Source organism: Humulus lupulus, chromosome 4 (genome assembly GCF_963169125.1).
Source record: "Humulus lupulus chromosome 4, drHumLupu1.1, whole genome shotgun sequence".
NCBI lineage: Eukaryota > Viridiplantae > Streptophyta > Magnoliopsida > Rosales > Cannabaceae > Humulus > Humulus lupulus.
Window position 1 is genome coordinate 86,983,337 of NC_084796.1, and position 18,615 is coordinate 87,001,951.

Sequence of the window (18,615 nt, forward strand, 5' to 3'; positions counted from 1 at the left end):
GAATGGTCTTATACCTCCGATCAGATGCTTAGACCCATTAAGTGGGCATGACCATAAGGGCGTATAAGCCAAGGAAATTTGAGACACCCGATCGGACGGGGCATGCCCAAGGAGGCGTTCAGAGCTCATGGGTCAAGGAACCATGTATCCACGCAAACTCTGAGCAAAATAAAACTGGTCCGATCGGACACAGTCTGGCCAGGAGACGTTCTGCCTCGCCACCGCACGAGCCTCACGCGAAGTCCCCAGGACGTCCGATCGGGCGTAGCGTGCCCGAGGAGAAGATGTGCACTCGGGTCCCGAGAGTTCGCCTGGTGTGCCTCGTGCCTCCAAAGCTTCTAGCCAGCAACAACAAGTTAGGTTCGATCGGGCATTGGTGTCTAGGGAGGTTCGGAATTAGCTATTAAAAATCTGGGCACTAAAAAGCAAGGGGAGGAGCGTGTGGTCCGATCGGACCACACACTTATCTGAAGCATTTCAGAGCCCGATCGGAGGTGGTTGTCTCGCCTCGTTCAGAAGGGACGTACGCCTCAAGCTCAAGCAATAGTCATCGTCCCCGATCGAGCATGGGCTCACGATGAAGACAAAGTGTGGTCCGATCGGACCACACGCTTATGCCCAGAATTTCTGGGTAAAACTAGGTAAAAAATGGTCCCTAAATGGCATACTTTGCCTACCCCGAATCCGAACCAAATAGACAGCCCTAAAAATCCCTAGCCTCAAACACATTCCATCATTTACACAAACAAAAAACAAGATCAAAACATGAAAATGAAAGGTTTTCTTCATGTTCTTAAAAACCCATTACACTATCAAAACCCTCAAAACCCATATTCATGTTTATGTCAAAATATCAAAAATGTCTTGAAATTCCTATGAGATTAGGGGAAAATTCGGGTTACCCATGCCACAAACCTCATCAAGACAACAAGCAAACTCATTGAACAAAACATATTCAAGAACTTCAAGAACATTCAAGGCACAAGAATATTCGGCCATGGCATTTTTTTTAGAATTTCTAAAAAAAAAATGTAGCAATCTAAGAGGCATTGAGAAAAGAGGCTTACCCAAGGTTGGAGAACTTTGAGTTTGCTTGGAGGATGCTTAAAGATGAAGAGCTCCCTTTGAAGCTTGTGAAATCGGCAAGATGGGGAATCCTTGAGAGGGTTTCGGCCAAGAGAGAATATGGAGGGTTTTTAGAGTGATTTTTGTATATGTGAAGAAGAGAGTGTAGAGTGGGGATATTTAATGGGAAAAAAGTGGGATTTTCATTTACTTTTGGACCTTTGGTATTCTGGGATTATTTTTCCTCCACGATCATGGGTGGATTTTTGCAGTGATCGTGGGTCTGCTGCATGAAGATGAACAGTTATTATTTTTTACAATGACGTCAGTCGGAGAAAAAGTTTATTACGTGAATAAATCATATAATAAACTTGGGGGGCAAATGTTATCCCAAAAATTTGAAAAGAATGACGTGGCAATAAAATTGACATATGGCATGACTTAGTGAGGTGATCTGGCTTAATAATGGCCCAATATGTCACTTAAGGAATTGGACAGATAGTCAATACAATACGCTCGATCGAAGAGAGTATTTGGACTGGGGGCTGCTTGGCTCAGACCTCAGTTTAAGTATCCTTAGAATTCAATTGGTGCCAAGTCCAAGAAATTGAAGGGGAGGTATGAATTTTGGCTCAAGATATAAAAGCAGTAGGTCCGGTCGGACCTAAGCTTAGGGGACCTCTTGTTAAGCTTGGGTCGAATGAGTTCAAAGAGAATGACCAAGACTCAAGTTTTATTCAAAGGAAAAGGCCACATAGTGACCGATCGGGTATGATGTGGAAGAAGTGCACTTGGGCTTGAATGAGGTGAGGAAAATTTTACCTTGGACCATTTCGGACCAAGGAGATGACTATGCTCGATCGAGCTTTGGTTGAAAAAGAGAGCTATGTCCGATCGGACATGCTCATAGAGGAGGTACCTTGGACCATTTTGGTCCAAGGAGATGTAAGTGATGGCTCGGACCACCTTGGTCCGAGGAGAGAAGTCCAATGCCCGATCGAGCATGGGTTGAACGAAGGAGACAACTGCACCCGATCGGACATGTTTGTGGGAGAGACCCTGGGTTGTTTGGATCCAACGTGGTGATATGTGAAGGAAGAGTCCAATGCCCGATCGAACATTGGGTGCACGAGGGAAAGCTCGGACCATGTTGGTCCGAGGAGAAGGAATGTATGCCCGATCGGACATGGTACTTATGAGGTATCTTGGACCATTTTGATACAAGGAGAGGTGGTGGCTCAGACCACCTAGGTCCGAAGAGAAAGGACCAAGGTCCGATCGGACCTTGGTTAAACGAAGGAAGCTTGGACCATTTAGGTCTAAGTAGAGGGGCATTGTGCCCGATCGCACAAGACGCCTCCCCCGATCGCACAAGATGCCTGAAGGAGTGCTTTGGACCATTTTGATCCAAGGAGAGGTGGTGGCTCAGACCACCTAGGTCCGAAGAGAAAGGACCAAGGTCCGATCGGACCTTGGTTAAACGAAGGAAGCTTGGACCATTTAGGTCCAAGTAGAGGGGCATTGTGCCCGATCGCACAAGACGCCTCCCCCGATCTCACAAGACACCTGAAGGAGTGCTTTGGACCATTTTGGTCTGAGGAGATGCTAGGAAGAAGATGGCTCGAACCACCTTGGTCCGAGGAGCAAAGTGCAAGGTCCGATCGGACCTTGATTGAAGGAGTCAAATAGGCTGGTTCGAACCACCTTAAGCCAAAGAAGACAACCATTGTGTCCGATCGGACACAATGGAGGAGTATACCTCAAATGTACCTGACCTTTGGTCCAAGGAGAGCCATGCACATACAACCTTTGACCTACGTAAAGCTTGGAGAATAGTCAACATGCATGAGAAGCTACGTCAAACTGCCCGAAACTACTTCAGTGAGAATTGGTCCAAGCATCCGGGAATCACTCAATCCTCACTTGAAATTAGGGGTCAGTTATATTTTGAATGTTTATTTTGTAATATAAATATTAGGTAAATAATGGAATATCCCTATCTAAAGGGGATATCAGTTGAGAATCCCAGGTCTATAAATAGAGACTTGGGAGGATCGTAAAAGGACTTTTGGGCAAAATCAAGAGTGAACTTGTGTTCTAGAGAGAGAAAGTGTTTTCCCTGAGAGAACCCCTTTTTGTATTCTGAAATATTTCATACTGAAGAAACTCAGTTGACACGGTTCATCTGATCTTGAGTGTGATTACATAATAAAATCTCTAAGTGGATTAGGCTATTACCGATCATCGGGGCTGAACCACTATAAAAACCTCGTGTTATTTACTTTCGTTCATAAAAAACTGTCTGTTGTCGTTTATAATTCTCTTGAAGGTTGTCGTAGTTGACGTTCTTACGTCGTTGGCTAAATTCATAGTCAACACATACCAACCAACCCTGAGTCGAGCTTGTCACTGACAGTGAGCGTACATGTTTGGTAAATCTCTAGAACCAATAAACCTTGGCTCGCTCTGATACCAAGTTGTAATGCCCTACCTCCTTAGAGTCGTTACTAAGTGAGTTTAAAACGTGCATTTAACTCGCTAATCGAGGTTTTAAGGTAAATGTGTAATTAAAATCATAAACAGACACATAAACTTTGAAAATAATTCCATTTACTGAAATTCATAAGACAATTAACATTTGGGATCCCGAAATACTGTATATAAATATTTACAACTCAAAATATATTTAAAGTCGACTAAACGACAAAATAAGATTATTTACAAACAACTTCCAAAAATACCCCTGGCCGTGGCAGCCAGGCAGACCAGACATGACGCACCGCGTCACGCTCTCCATACTCATGGTCGGTTGACTTTCTCCTTGCACTTACCTGAACCACAGAGCACCCGTGAGCCGAAGCCCAGCAAGAAAACTCCGCATAAACAGATAACATACGCATATGAACCATTCAGCATATAACCAATTTGTTCATAAACTAAACACTTACAGCCAAGCCATCTCAGGCGCTTTACCAGGCCCTGAGTTGCGGTCTACACCGTAAGGATATCCCAGGCATCCTTTAGGGTCTTACCCTAGTAACCTGCACTTCACGTGCTAAACGTTTCTCCCAGCCCCTTCGCCGTTCCCGGCTCTAGCCGATCATTCACATATATGCATACACAGCATAATTTAAACATAACTTAAACATATACTAACATATTCAATGGGCTACACCCAACACATAATCATATAGGGTCGTGCCTGCAACACAACTATGGGGCCTCGCCCTGCTCTATGGGTACAACAGTTTTCTTACCTGTGTCCCAAACTTCTTGAGCACTGAACCCTCGAGCACGGTCCTCTAATCTGATCCTCTCCAAGAACCTAGTCACAACACACAAATAGCATCCCCATTACTAACCAATTCAAAAGCGTCTCCCTGTACCAAACCCGAGCCCTTGGGACCTCCCGGAACCCTACACAAAGTGGCGGAAGCGTCCCCCGAGCCCCTGGGAAAAAGCCTAAAAACCCCAATTTCCCCTGCCCAGAAATGGCCTAGCGCTGCAGCGCCACCCAATGAGGGCCGCGACGCCCAGAAGGGCCCCCGCCCACTGATGCAGCCTAGCGCCGCGGTACAGAAGAACAGGGCCGCAGCGCTCCTTCGCAAACCCAGAAATCCTGGTTTCTCCAAACGTTTTCCCCCAAGCCAAAACACTCCCAAACCAATACCAAGGCATACCTAAGTCCCAGATTCAATTCAAAACACCAAATAAACTATCTAACAACTCAAAAACATCAACAACAAGCTCAAACTCACAATCAAACCTACAATTCATAAATTGGTTCAAAATTCTCAAAACTTAAACTAGCCCTTGCAAAGTTTAAACCAGCCTTCAGAATTCTTAAACTAAACCAGAAATAACTTTCAAATATGCATGGAATTCATACCTCAAGATGGAATTCGACCTTGAGCCACCACCAAATCCACTTCCACGCTTGACACCCTTTGATTCTCTAGCTGAATTCCACAATTGCTAAGCCAAAACTCAGCTTTCAATATTCAACCTAATCTCCAAAATCAAACTTGCAAGAAACTAAAATTCAGAGATGATGCCTTACCTCTGGACAAACCTTGGCCTAAGCTTGACTCTAGCTGCCCCAAAATCTGCTCTGAACTCCTTCCTTGATCTCAAGACACTAGCCCTTTCCTCCCCTTTCCTTTTGCTTCTTGGTTCTCTCTATACTTCCAGCAGAAAGTTCCTGAGTAGCCTAAGAAAAATAACGTATCTAAATTTCCTCAGCCAATATTATCCTCTCCTAATGCCAAATGACCCAATTGCCCTTCTTTCCAACTTAGTCTCTAGCCAACCCTCAAGGGCATTCTAGACTTCTCCTTAATCCTTTGCAAGAATACCACTTTCCACTTAAAACAACTAACCCCAAGAGTTACCTATGGTTACCCAAGTTACCAAAATGTCACTAACCATTACTTACAAATTCCCAAACTCAAGTTATAATATTCCCAAAATACCCCTAGGCTCCTCCCGAGCCGGGTATTTAATCATGTTGTGACTTTAAGCGGAATAGCTCTCTAGGACCGTCTCGGAACGTGCATCACAAATAAATCACAATTATATCAACAATATCACATATGTTACATTTATGCCCTCAACGGGCTAAAATTACCAATTTTCCCCTAACGACCAAATGGGGCTCAAATGCATATTTATTTCACCTAAACATGCATTCTAACCACATACTCATTAAATTCACATAAATTAATACAGTATAACAATTATTGCCTTCCAGGCACACTAATCAAGGCTCCAAGCCTTATTAGCTAATTTGGGTCGCTACAGAATCTATTAATCGTTTGGGTACGATTCGAGGTCCCGGGAGTGAGGTTTAGATAATGAACCTTATTGTTGATTTTCATTGATGGAAGTTATATTTGGTTATGACTAGGTGACCGCTAAGGAATCAAAGGATCGATCGTTCTCAAGGGTCGTTCTTTTATTATTTCTCGCTTGAACCAAAGGTAAGAAAACTACACCTAGTATGTGACATGCATGGTTATTCATGTTATATTATTTTATAATATAATGTAATATTATATTATATTATAATGTTTAAGATTAAATAAATGTGACAAAGAGTGTCACATATTGTAACATATAATAGAGATTTACAATATTTAGATATATAAGATATATCCAAATATGTAACATATTTGGTGTTACAAATTTGTAACTTCCAAATATTACCCTTTATTGTGTAAATTTGGTGTTACACAATATTGAGATGAATTTCATAAAAGGCACATGTGAAATGGCTGTTAGAGATATGATTTTAACCCCAATAATGTGTTTTGGGGGTTACAAAATCATTTGGGAGGGTTTGGAACCGTTTGGAAAAACAGTACATTTTAAAATGCTGAAAACTGAGCTATGGCCGCGGCCACTGAATGATGGTGGACGTGGCCTGGGGGACAGAAAGTAGTGGCCGTGGCCACTGATGTCCCCGTTTTTCATTCACAGGTGCATTGTGGATTACTAGATTTAATCCATAGTGATCTTTGTGAATTAAATGGTGTTTTAACTAGAGGTGGTACAAGGTATTTTCTTACTTTTATAGATGATTTTAGAAGATATACCTATGTGTTTCTTTTAAAGCATAAAGATGAAACTTTTGATGCTTTTAAATTGTATAAATTAGAAGTTGAAAATCAACTAAATAAAAAGATTAAGGTGCTAAGAAGTGATAGAGGAGGAGAGTACTTCTCTAATGAATTCAATACATTTTGTGAAGAAAATGGTATAATTCATGAATGCACTGCACCTTATACACCACAACACAATGGTGTTGCCGAAAGGAAAAATAGGACTTATCTAGAGATGATAAATTCTATGTTGGTGTTTTCTAAGTTGAACTTCAACTTATGGGGTGAGGCACTTTTAACCGCTTGTCACATTCTTAATCGAAAACCGATGAAGAAAAATGAGATATCTCCATATGAGTTATGGAAAGGAAGAAAACCCAACATAGGGTACTTCAAAGTGTGGGGGTGTCTTGCATAATGCAAGAAAAATGAACCTAATAGAACAAAGTTAGGTTCAAGAGCCATAAAGTGTGCTTTTGTTGGTTATGCCAACAATAGTAAAGCTTATAGGCTATTAGACTTAGACTCTAATGTTGTGATTGAATCTAGAGAAGTTGAATTTTTTGAGAATATGTTATGTGACAACAATTCTCAAGCTTCAACATCTCTAAAGGAGAATTTGTTATATGAGAACAATTCCCAAGCTTCTACATCCAAAGTTGATTCTCAAGAGGAGAATTCTCAAAAGGATGTAAAGCAACCCTTTGAACCTAGAAGAAGTCAAAGGCTTAAAAATCATAAAAGTCTAGTAGTGGATGAGATAGATTCTCAACGAATTTCATTCTACATGGTAGAAGGAAATATAGAGGAAGTTATTAGGAAAATTCCTATTGTACTTCTTCTTGAGGATGATCCTAAGACTTATAGAGAAGATATGCAATCGAGAGATAGTGTATTTTGGAAAGAAGACATCAATGATGAGATGGATTCCATTCTTTCCAATAACACTTGGGAATTGGTAGACCTCCCATCGGAGTCTAAGCCGGGTGTAAGTGGATATTTAGGAGAAAATACCACACTGATGGCACTATCCAAACCTTTAAAGCTAGATTAGTAGCTAAAGGGTTTAGGCAAAAAGAGGGTATCGATTATTTCGATACTTATGCGCCTGTTGCAAGAACAACTTCTATAAGAGTTTTGTTCGCTTTAGCTTCTAGACACAACTTGTATGTTCATCAAATGGATGTCAAAACGACATTCCTTAATGGTGACCTCAATGAGGAGGTCTATATGGAACAACCCGAAGGGTTTGTCCTACCAAAATATGAACATAAAGTTTGTAGACTTGTAAGATCCTTATATGGATTGAAACAAGCTCCTAAGCAATGGCATGAGAAATTTGATCAAGACAACATGTCTAATGGGTTTAGACATAACAATGGAAACAAGTGTTTGTATTCCAAAACTTGTAAGGGATATGTGATCATTGTTTGCTTATATGTGGATGACATGCTTATTCTAAGTAATAGCATGAAAGGGATAGAAGAAACGAAGAGGTTTCTATCATCAACCTTGAAGATGAAAGATCTTGGAGAAGTTGATACCATACTCGGTATCAAAGTAAAAAAACATAGTGGGGGTTTTGCGTTAGGGCAACCCCACTATGTTGAGAAAGTATTGAACAAATTTAACCATCTCAAGGTTAAAGATGCCAATACTCCATTCGATCATAGTGTAAAACTAGAGAAGAATGAAGGAAGAGTGGTGGCTCAATTGGAGTACGCTAATGCTATAGGGAGTCTAATGTACGCTGCCCAATGTACTAGACCTAATATATCATTTGCGGAAAGTAAACTTAGTAGGTTTACAAGTAATCCAAGTGTGGATCACTGGAAGGTAATTGGAAGAGTCCTAGGTTATCTCAAGAAAACCAAAGGATTAAGCCTTCACTACTCCAAATTTCCTTCGATTTTAGAAGGATATACAGATGCAAGTTGGATATCCAATCTTGGGGACAACTTGTCCACAACTGGTTGGGTATTTACACTTGGTGGAGGTGCAATTTATTGGGGTTCTAAGAAACAAACCCGTATATCTCATTCCACTATGGAAGCAGAGTTCATAGCTCTAGCTGCTATCGGCAAAGAGGCCAAATGGTTAAGGGATCTGTTGATAGAGATTCCCCTAATCAAAGAGAATGTATCTACTATATCGATACATTGTGATAGCCAAGTGACATTGGCTAGAGCATACAACGGAGTGTATAATAGGAAGTCTAGAAATATTAGTCTAAGACATGGTTATGTAAGAGAATTGATTCAAAGATGAGTCATCTCAATATCCTATGTGAGAACAAGTGAAAATCTGACGAATCCTTTCACTAAGCCACTAACGAGGGATTTAGTGGCTGCATCATCTCGAGGGATGGGACTTAAACTCCCTAAAGAGATTCACGATTGATGATAACCTATCTTAACACTAGTTATTCAACTAGTGTTAAGTTCAATAGGTAACAACAAGTCAATCAAGTGAATATTAATTGTACTCAAAATAAGTCACATCTGAGATATTAAGTACCTATGTGTTACCAAGTTGAGGGTTAAAACCGAAAGGTTTTTTAATAGAATTCAGTCTTGTGAAGACAAGTATTTTTGGTAACAAAATACTGTAAGAGTTCTACCTATATGGACCTAGGGGTGGTGCCGCCTCTCATGAGAATTTAGAGTATTCTCAAGAACGTCCATGAATGGAAAGTGCACATGGCCATTAACGGTGCAAAGCAAGACATAGAGGTCTCAAGTGAACATCGCAAAGGTGTGTGTGTTATCACCGATTTGTTATCATGAAAAGATGGTTCAATGCCTAGTGCAACCAAATTTTTGACAAATTTTGTGATAATTACACTATAGTAAAGTTCAAGTTGAAAAACACTTTGCTTTATGCACTAATGCAATGACTCCTATAAGAGAGAGTTCTTATTTAATCAAGTGGGGGATATGTTATATTTTAAAATATAATGATTGATTAAATAAGTGTTACAATAGATAACTATTTAATCTAGTGGGGGAATGCTATATTATTTTATAATATAATGTAATATTATATTATATTATATTATAATATAATGTTTTAGATTAAATAAATGTGACAAAGAGTGTCACATATTGTAACATATAATAGAGAGTTATAATATTTAGATATATGAGATATATCCAAATAATGTAACATATTTGGTGTTACAAATTTGTAACTTCCAAATATTACCCTTTATTGTGTAAATTTGGTGTTACACAATATTGAGATGAATTTCATAAAGCCCTATGTGAAATGGCTGTTAGAGATATGATTTCAACCCCAATAATGTGTTTTGGGAGTTACAAAATCATTTGGGAGGGTTTGGAACCGTTTGGAAAAACAGTACATTTTTAAGTGCTGAAAATGGTCAGTGGTCGCGACCACTAATAACTCTGGCCGCGGCCACAGGCCAAAAACTGACCAATTTTTTCAGTTTTTTCAATCTTTGTTGAATGGCTCAAAAAACCCAAATAACTCCCAAATATTATTTTTAATTCCATATTAATCCAATTAAACATTGGTAATAGCCATGGGGGTTGGTGGAATTTGAAATTCAAAGGGTGTCTCTAAACTCTATAAATAGGAGCCTATAGCTCACTTGAAAGACACAACATTTCTATCCATTAGAGCACTTGGCTAGAAACACCTTGAGGCTTGATAATTCCAGAACGCATTTCCTATAATTTGTGAGAGATCCCTTAGTGCTTGAGTTAGGGGGAAATAAGCTTTTGGACGAAGGTTTCAAACCTTGTTCAAGTTGGTGATCCCCAACACTTTTCACTTTGGTTGTGTGAGTGAGAGTTTATTGTTTTTGTTCTTGTTCTTATTTTCTTCTATTGCTTTTCTTCATTTTCTTCTTGTTCTATTTACTTGTACTTTTGTTTAAGAGTTGTAATCCTTTTATTTCCTTTGTTCAAACACTTCTAGTTTATTTGTATCTTTTGTAATAGAGTTGTACTTTCTATTTCTATCATCTTAAATCTCCTTCTCCTTTTATTTGTATTTTCAGTTATAGAGTTGTAACACTCATTTTAATCAATCATTATTTATTTGTAATATATTGCATAGAGTTGTATTTTCTTACCATTTCCATTGAGGCAATCTATTTTTTCCTAACAATTTACGCTTACTCGGACCTGAGGTAAGAAAACTGCACCCAATACGTTATATGTGATTAGGGCTTGGCCCGACTGTTATCAATTTTCGCGACTAGGGCTTGGACCCCGAGGACATTTATATTTAAGCTTTGCTTCATATGTTGGTTGATATCTGCTTAAGTGCTTTATGACTGTTGTGTGAATTCCGTGATTAGGGCATGAGGCCCATTAAATAGGTATGATTAGCATTGTGAGAATGATTAATCAATGGTGTTATGTGATTAACATGCTTATGTGCACTAATGGTTGGGATATGCCTATCCATATCTGTTCGGTGTTGAGGTCTGAAATCCTGGATTAGGGCTTGACTTATTAGTCAAGGACGGCAATAGCGCGATGCGCGCTGGTCGAAAGGCTTAGGCCTGAACCAGTAATGTATTATTACGTTGGTTGACCCTATGGTCGATGGAATATTAAGGTGCCAGGTACACTGGACTAGCTCTATGGCTAGTTACTCAAGGCTAAAGGCAAAGGCTCCAAGTGACTCTATGGTCACGTAGCTTGGGCATAGGGCCCCGGCATTGACTCTATGGTCAATTGTTTAGTGTAGCGGCTCTAAATCGGTCCAATGACCACTTGTTTGTAATTGAATGACTATTTATGTAGGTTATTATTATTGTTGGGCAAGCTAGACAAGTATCTAGAAGTTTATATTTTAGTTTATGCACATGTTGAGTTTTCTTGTTGAGCCTTGGCTCACGGGTGCTTTGTGGTGCAGGTAAGGGGAAGGGAAAACTTGACCAACCATGAGTTAGAGAGCTTCGGTGGAAACGTGCACATATGTGGCTGCTCGACCACCACGGTTGGGGACATCTAAGAGGAACTAGGGTTATAGCCCTGTTTTTGCCGCTTAGGCTGACTAAATGTAATTTTGATGAATATTCACCTTTTTAAAAGCTGATTGTAATGTTTTGGGATCCCATGTTTGTATGAAACTTTTTATATAAAAATCAATGGTTCTTTTGACCAACATTTTAACCCTAACCCTTGACATTAACCTTAGTTACACATTTTAAACCAAATGATTTGGTTAGCAAGTCTGACACAATTTTAAAGTACACAGTGTAACGGTCCTGGATTAGAAGGATGTTACACACATCGAGGCATGTCAAGGTATAATTAAATAAAGCAATGATCGAGGCCTGTCGAGGTAACCTCTACATTTATGTACAATTGAGTTCCATCGAGACAAGTCGAGGTCTATCAAGGCACATTCATATCCTATATATAAATAAGCCTATCAATCTATATCGAGGTCTATCGAGACACTCAAAATCCTACAAATTCCAAAATTGTTCACTTTATATCGAGACCTATCGAGGCCCATCGAAGCCAGTCAGATTCTACACCTAAATAAGCCTATTGATTTCTATCGGGGTCAATCAAGGCATGTCGAGGTGACATCCCTCGAATCATGTTGAGGTCACTCGAGCCCCATCGAGGTCTATCGAGGTGGAGGCAAAAATTTGAAAAAAAACCCAGATTTTCCTTTGAACAACCTCGATCTAACCTATGAACAAAAAATCATAGGACAACACAGGCGCAGACAAACAAACCCAGAAATGGATCGAGGACTCACCTTCGTTTTCTTCTGGGTGGCTTCTTCGAGCTTTGGGTCGTCCCCTCCGACGTCGTCACCTCTCCCTTCGTCCCCTCCGGCACACCAACGACCACGACAAGGATACAAGCATTGCCATGGGAAGATTTGGGGGGTTTTTTTTGGATTCTTATTCGGGATCGAGAGATTATAGAAGAGATTTGCAGTTTCTTTTTAGGGTTTTGGTTTTGAGACCGAGAGATGTAGGGAGAGAATACAGAGAGACTGAGAGAAGAGAGAGAAAGAATGGAAACAAATGCCAGGATATTTCGGGAACAAAGGAAAACAATAGAACCAATTTGACATATCAATAATGGGTAGTATAATTTTGATATGAGACCCCATTTATTGCATAATTACCCAAATTTCCAAAACATATTTATAAATATCTAACGGAAGTAGGGGTGTTTATGGTGCGGTTTTTCTCTAATTTTTTGAACCGCACCGCATAAGCAGTTTGAACAATTTTCCAAACCGCAACCTGCACCGCATAGACCTCAAACCGCATGAAACGCATCGCAAAAATGCGGTGTGGTGCGGTGCTGTTTTGGCGGTTTATACCTATCACCAAATAATTTAATAATTAAATATTAAAATTAAGAAAGATTCATAATAAATCTCATAACCATAGAGAGTTTAACAAAATAATTAAATGTACAATAAGCTAATAAACTTTAAGCAAAATAATAAAAATATAACAAACTAATAACAAATAAAAAATGTAATATAAAAGTAAATATTATTTTAATTAAGGAGAAATATCTTTAGAGTGAAGTAGAATATGTGTTAGCATCTTATGAACAATTATATTTATTTCTAAATATTGTGTATATTATATTATACTATATAAATATTTATGCATTAACTTTAAATGTAGTAAAATTGAAAAAAAATTAATATATATATAATGATGCGGTGCGGTGTGTTTTGAACCGTGTTTATTAAATTTAAAACTGCAAACCGTACCGCACTGTGCGGTTTGGTAAAAATACAAACCGCAACGCGAAAGGTTCTAAAGTGCAAATTGCGGTGCAGTGTAGTGCGGTGTGGACAGTTTATGACGGTTTTATGGACACCCCCTAAACGGAAGGCCTCCGTCAAAGTGTTTACTTAAAACAAAAATTACATACGTGTCAACTGTTAATTCGTTACACAGAAAAATGGGAACATTCTCTCGTCTTTTTATTTTGCTAGTTTTGATTGAATTTCCATTCTCTTATTTGGATTTCACTGTTGAAGCTCCATAAATTTCAGCAGCATTCAAAATCAAAGAGAAAACCCTAACCTTATTCCTCCAAGATCCAACCCTTAAAAAACTAAACCCTAATCCTAATTTCATTTCCAGTTTCAATACAGAATCCAAGAGCCAGCACCACACTCTCAAATGTTTGATCCAAATTTCTCCTTTCATTTCCCTAACCAATATCATCACCCCACTACCACTGCCACTCCTCCTACCACCAACGCTACCAATCCTAATTTCCTCTATTTTCCTCAACCTGTCCAAAACTCCGAGCCCTACCTTCACCCACCCGGAACAGAACCATATGCGAATTCGGGTTCCCACCCGGTTACCTATGTCGGATTCCAAAACCAGGTGTCGTTTGGGGACGACCCAAGTGCAGGTTCTCGGAGTTGGGTTGTCAAAGAAGCTGCACCTGTCAAATATGATGCTGTGAGTCTTGTTTGTTTGATTTTTTTTATTTTCCCCTAAAGAAAGTCATTAGATGGGCTCACATAGAATTTGGTTTCTTCTCCATGGTTTCGATGTGATTTTTAATTGAATTTTTTCCCTCTCATGTCCTTAGTTTTGTGTCTGCTGGATGATTTTGTGTAAGCGGCTTTCTTATTGAACTTTCCGACTTAGACAGTTTTCCATTTTGTATAGTTACTTAAGCTGGTCTTGTCCTTGTGCGTGTATATATGACTAAATGTATTTTTCTTTTTGACTATTTATCTTATTGCTTTCAGATTGTGAGCTCTGGGAATGAGAATTCACAACTGCCCACAATCTCAAATTCCTTGGGAAGCAGCGTTTGGCTTCATCATCAACCTATGGAAACTGATGTAACAGACAATAGTGTTCCACAGCAAACTAAGGTCAACCAGGTTGTACGGTGTGATGTTTGCAATGTTGATTGTAACACTCGGGATGTTTATGAGAAACACTTATTGGGTAAGAAGCATGCTAAGAATTTGAAAATGAAAAGTATTCCCACCACTGCAATGTTGACTGTCTCTAATACAATCAACAATACCAGTGTTCCGAACAAAACTTCAGCTGTGGCTGCTAGTGCGGAGTTGGAGACAAAAAGATGGAAATTGGTGAAGAGTGGCACGGCAGTAGATTCTGTAAGGGTATGCACAATCTGCAATGTCGTTTGTAATAGCCAAGAAGTGTTCAATACACATAAAGCCGGGAAAAAGCATGCAGCTCAGGTAATTTGAGAAACTCTTGATTTTGTGGGATGCAAGTGATATGTAATGTTCTATTGCTTTCTTTTGAAATTCTGCTGCATATCCTACATACTTATATATATATATATATTTATATATTCATTTCATTCAAAATTCAAATGCAGTAATTGAGTTTATATGAACGAAATTGAACCCTTGAAAAGTTGTGTGTTTTGTTGAATCACTTTAACAAATTATACTTGAGAGCTCTTTTCACGCTGAGCCATTGATAGCTGATTAAGAATTTAACGTTTAATCTATAGTATTAATACTTCATGCAATTTAGTTCCTTAACTTTTGTTCCCACACACATTCCTTGTACCATATTAATGAATTTTTATTTGCTTTATTTGCCCTGAAAGATTAGTAGTCCTTAAATTTTTCTTCCTTCGGTAGGCTGGTTTAGCAGCTTTGGGTGAAGTTGGGCCAAATTTTGTAGCAGTACGATCTCAATTTGACGGCACTTGGAAGAAAGTCCCAGAGAAGGTCAAGATGGTTCAATCTATATGGTGTGATGTTTGTAAAGTCAACAACAATAGCAGTGATTCATATGTGGCTCACATATCTGGAAAGAAGCACCAGAAAAACCTGGAGAAGCAGAGGATGCTAAACAATACTGCTTCTTTGACAGATTCATCATCGACAATTCCAGTAATTGGTCCAACAGAAAAACTCGAGGCCCATAAGACAAGTGTAATTCCATCGAAAAAAATTGGAGAAGAGGATTTGGAGAAAAAGATGCGTAAGGTTGTGGAAGCTGGAGGTGTAGCCGATGCCATTAGAATGTGCACTGTATGCAATGTTGTGTGCAATAGCCCAACAGTTTTCAATTCCCATCTCAGTGGGCAAAAGCATTTAGACATGTTGAAGAAACTAGCTGTGGCTGGAATAGACATCCCAGACCCTAACTAGTCATTGCTATCTAAGGACCTGAGTGTTGCTATTTGGCATTTTAACGTGTCCAAAAGCGCATAATGAAGCAAAAGGCGATTGGTGCAATTTAAGATTGGGTCTCGTATATTCAAATTTAAAATAAATGAGATTCGATATTAAATTGTGCCAATTGTAGTTTGCTAAGTCTTGTGTTATTGGGCACCATATGGTGCCCCACAGCAATATTCACTGAATATACATGTACATTGGGATATAGAGAAGTTGGGCTTTCCTAAAATTGCTTGCCTGACGTTGAAAACCAAATTGGCAATTCCTCTTGTATGTATTACTTGATTTTTCCTTTTTTTTTACTTGAGGAGGGGGTTGGAATTGAAGCATGTCATTCTTTGTATTCACCCCTTGTGGTAATTCATTGTTATTAATAAAACCTGCCTTTTTTTAAAAGGTGATTTTTATACAAAATTTTGTGTTTTTTTATTTTGATTTCGACCGACTGGATTTTCGGGCTGAGTTTTCATTTTAAAGCAAGAGGCCATCTTCATTTTCAAGTGAGGATAACAAATTGGCAATGCATGATAATGGTCAAGTTAGAGGCCAAAGTGGTATAAATAAAAGGCCTTATGTAGGATTATTTATTTAAGCCAAAAATAAAATATCTCAAAATAACTAAAACTAATATGATAATAATTTGCTAATCTTATTTGACAAAATTATTAATTTTTTTTAGGGAAGTATTGTTCCTACTTGAAAGCACAAAAACAGTAATTAAAAAAAAACATTTTCTTCTCTTTTCATCATCTTTTATTTGTTTCTCTTTCATATTCTTTTTTTCCTGAAATTTCTTACTTGTATCTTCAAAAAACATTGTTTGTGCTTTGGATATATACGATCATGTTTTACCCCAACAATTCTATTCCTTTATCTGGAATCTATATTTGTCTTGTGCCGAGTGAAAATTTCTTGGTTCTGGGGTGTGGCTGAGTTCGTCTACTCTTCCATAAGAAAAGGTCAAATTAATCAACATATTCAGATAAATTCAATTCACATTTTTACCATAAGTATGTACTCTATAATTTATATTCAACCTGGGATGTTCAAGGTATAAGTTATATATATTCATATCTAATTATAGTGCACTTTGCTTTATTAAATTTAGGGTGTGGAAGTAATTTATTTTAAAACAATACAAGGTAGTAATTAGATATGAACTCAATTATCATGTTTGACATCTAAGTTTCTATAAGTTCCTTTGTAGTTTCTGCAATTAAAAAAGTCATTTTAAATGTGTTTGGGTAAAAAATAAAAATTCATTTTTTTAAATTCGAAATTTTAGAGCTTCTCCCAAAAGCAATTGTGGGAATCTATTTTTAAATTAGAATAATTTTTATAATTTCTAATTTATCCCTAAAAGATATGTTTTTTTTATTGATATTCAAACACTTTCAAAATAACTTTTCATTAAAAAAAAACTTTAGAAAAATTCTAGTATGGAAACTTCACTTTAAGTCCCACCTGTGGAGGTCTTTTTCGTCCACTATTTAAATGACATTTGTCCCTAGTTTTTGGTATTATTTGTGGATGGATTTAGGGGATTTTTTTTTCAATTTCTTTGATATTTCAATTGTTTCATTTAATGTTGTTAATGTGATCCCCTTTTTTGTCCTTATTTTCTGTACGAGAGATGGGTTGTGGGGTCATTCTATGCTATTATTGAACATTTTTCTTTGACCAAAATTATCATTAATGAATTTATACATTTTTAAACCCTGTGTTTTATCTCTGTGAAGTAATTCTCACAACTTTTCATTTGTTTATAACAAACCTAACAACTATTATTTAGTTGTCTAGTTGTCAAGTGGCTATATAAGTTAGTCCTTTATTTCATTTTTAAGAAGTATTTCATTTTCAGAAAGTTGAGAGAGAGATCTGTATATGTGAGGAGAAAGTTTCTTCCGAGTGTTTGAGAGTTCTTGGAGTATTGTGTGAGAGTTAAGGTGTATGGTTCAAGAGAAGCCTTGGCTGGGTTTTGTACTCAAGAAATAGTTGCCTAAAGAAGAGTTGAGATCTCTGTGATTAGGCTTGTAATCTGATCTTTATAGTGGACTAGCTCTGCTGGATGTAGGCAACAAATTGTTGCTGAACCATGATAATTTCAGTGTGTTCTTTCCATTATTTGTTTTCCATTTCGCTTTGCACTCTAACTGTTTGAATTAAGTTCTGGTTTGCATTTATGTTTTTCCATATTTGTTGCACATCTGTGAGTTTTGGTGTTGAATCTAGGTTCAACAAAGTTCTGGTTTATTTTAGAATTTTTCAGATTTGTTACATTTGTGAGTCTTGGTGTTGAATCTACGCCAACAAATTAGAGCCAGGTTCCAATTCTTAAAGAAAAGTTTGTCAAGAATCAACCAAGATTTATCAAGAACTCATGGCAACAACAAAGTTTGAACTGGAGAAGTTTGATGGAAGTGGTGATTTCAGTTTGTGGAGAGAAAAGTTGAAGGGGTTGCTTGTTCATCAGAAACTTTCCAAGGTTATTGGTGATCAAAAGAAACTGAAGGAAACGTATGAAGACAAGGATGATGAACTTGAAGAATTGCAGGAGTTAGCCTATTACACGATCACCCTTCATTTTTCAGAAAATGTCATCAGAAAAGTGCAATCCGAGAAGACTGCCTTTGGTGTTTGGGAGAAATCAGAGCAGCTGTATATGACACCTTCTGTGTCAAACAAGATCAATTTACTTGAACGATTATATGGATTCAAAATGAATCCATCCCTACCCTTGATGCTAACATTGAAAGTTTTAATCAAATAATACTTGGCTTGT

At 38.1% G+C, this 18,615-nt stretch overlaps 1 protein-coding gene across 1 annotated transcript; it reads left to right on the top strand.

The window, feature by feature from the left end:
• The first annotated feature begins 13,645 nt into the window (after positions 1-13,645).
• LOC133830607 (uncharacterized) lies at positions 13,646-16,247 on the top strand. The gene is made up of 3 exons (XM_062260617.1): positions 13,646-14,109; positions 14,406-14,873; positions 15,288-16,247. Exons 1-3 carry the CDS (start codon positions 13,819-13,821, stop codon positions 15,801-15,803), a joined length of 1,275 nt encoding a protein of 424 aa, XP_062116601.1. The 5' UTR covers positions 13,646-13,818; the 3' UTR covers positions 15,804-16,247.
• Positions 16,248-18,615: the final 2,368 nt, after the last annotated feature.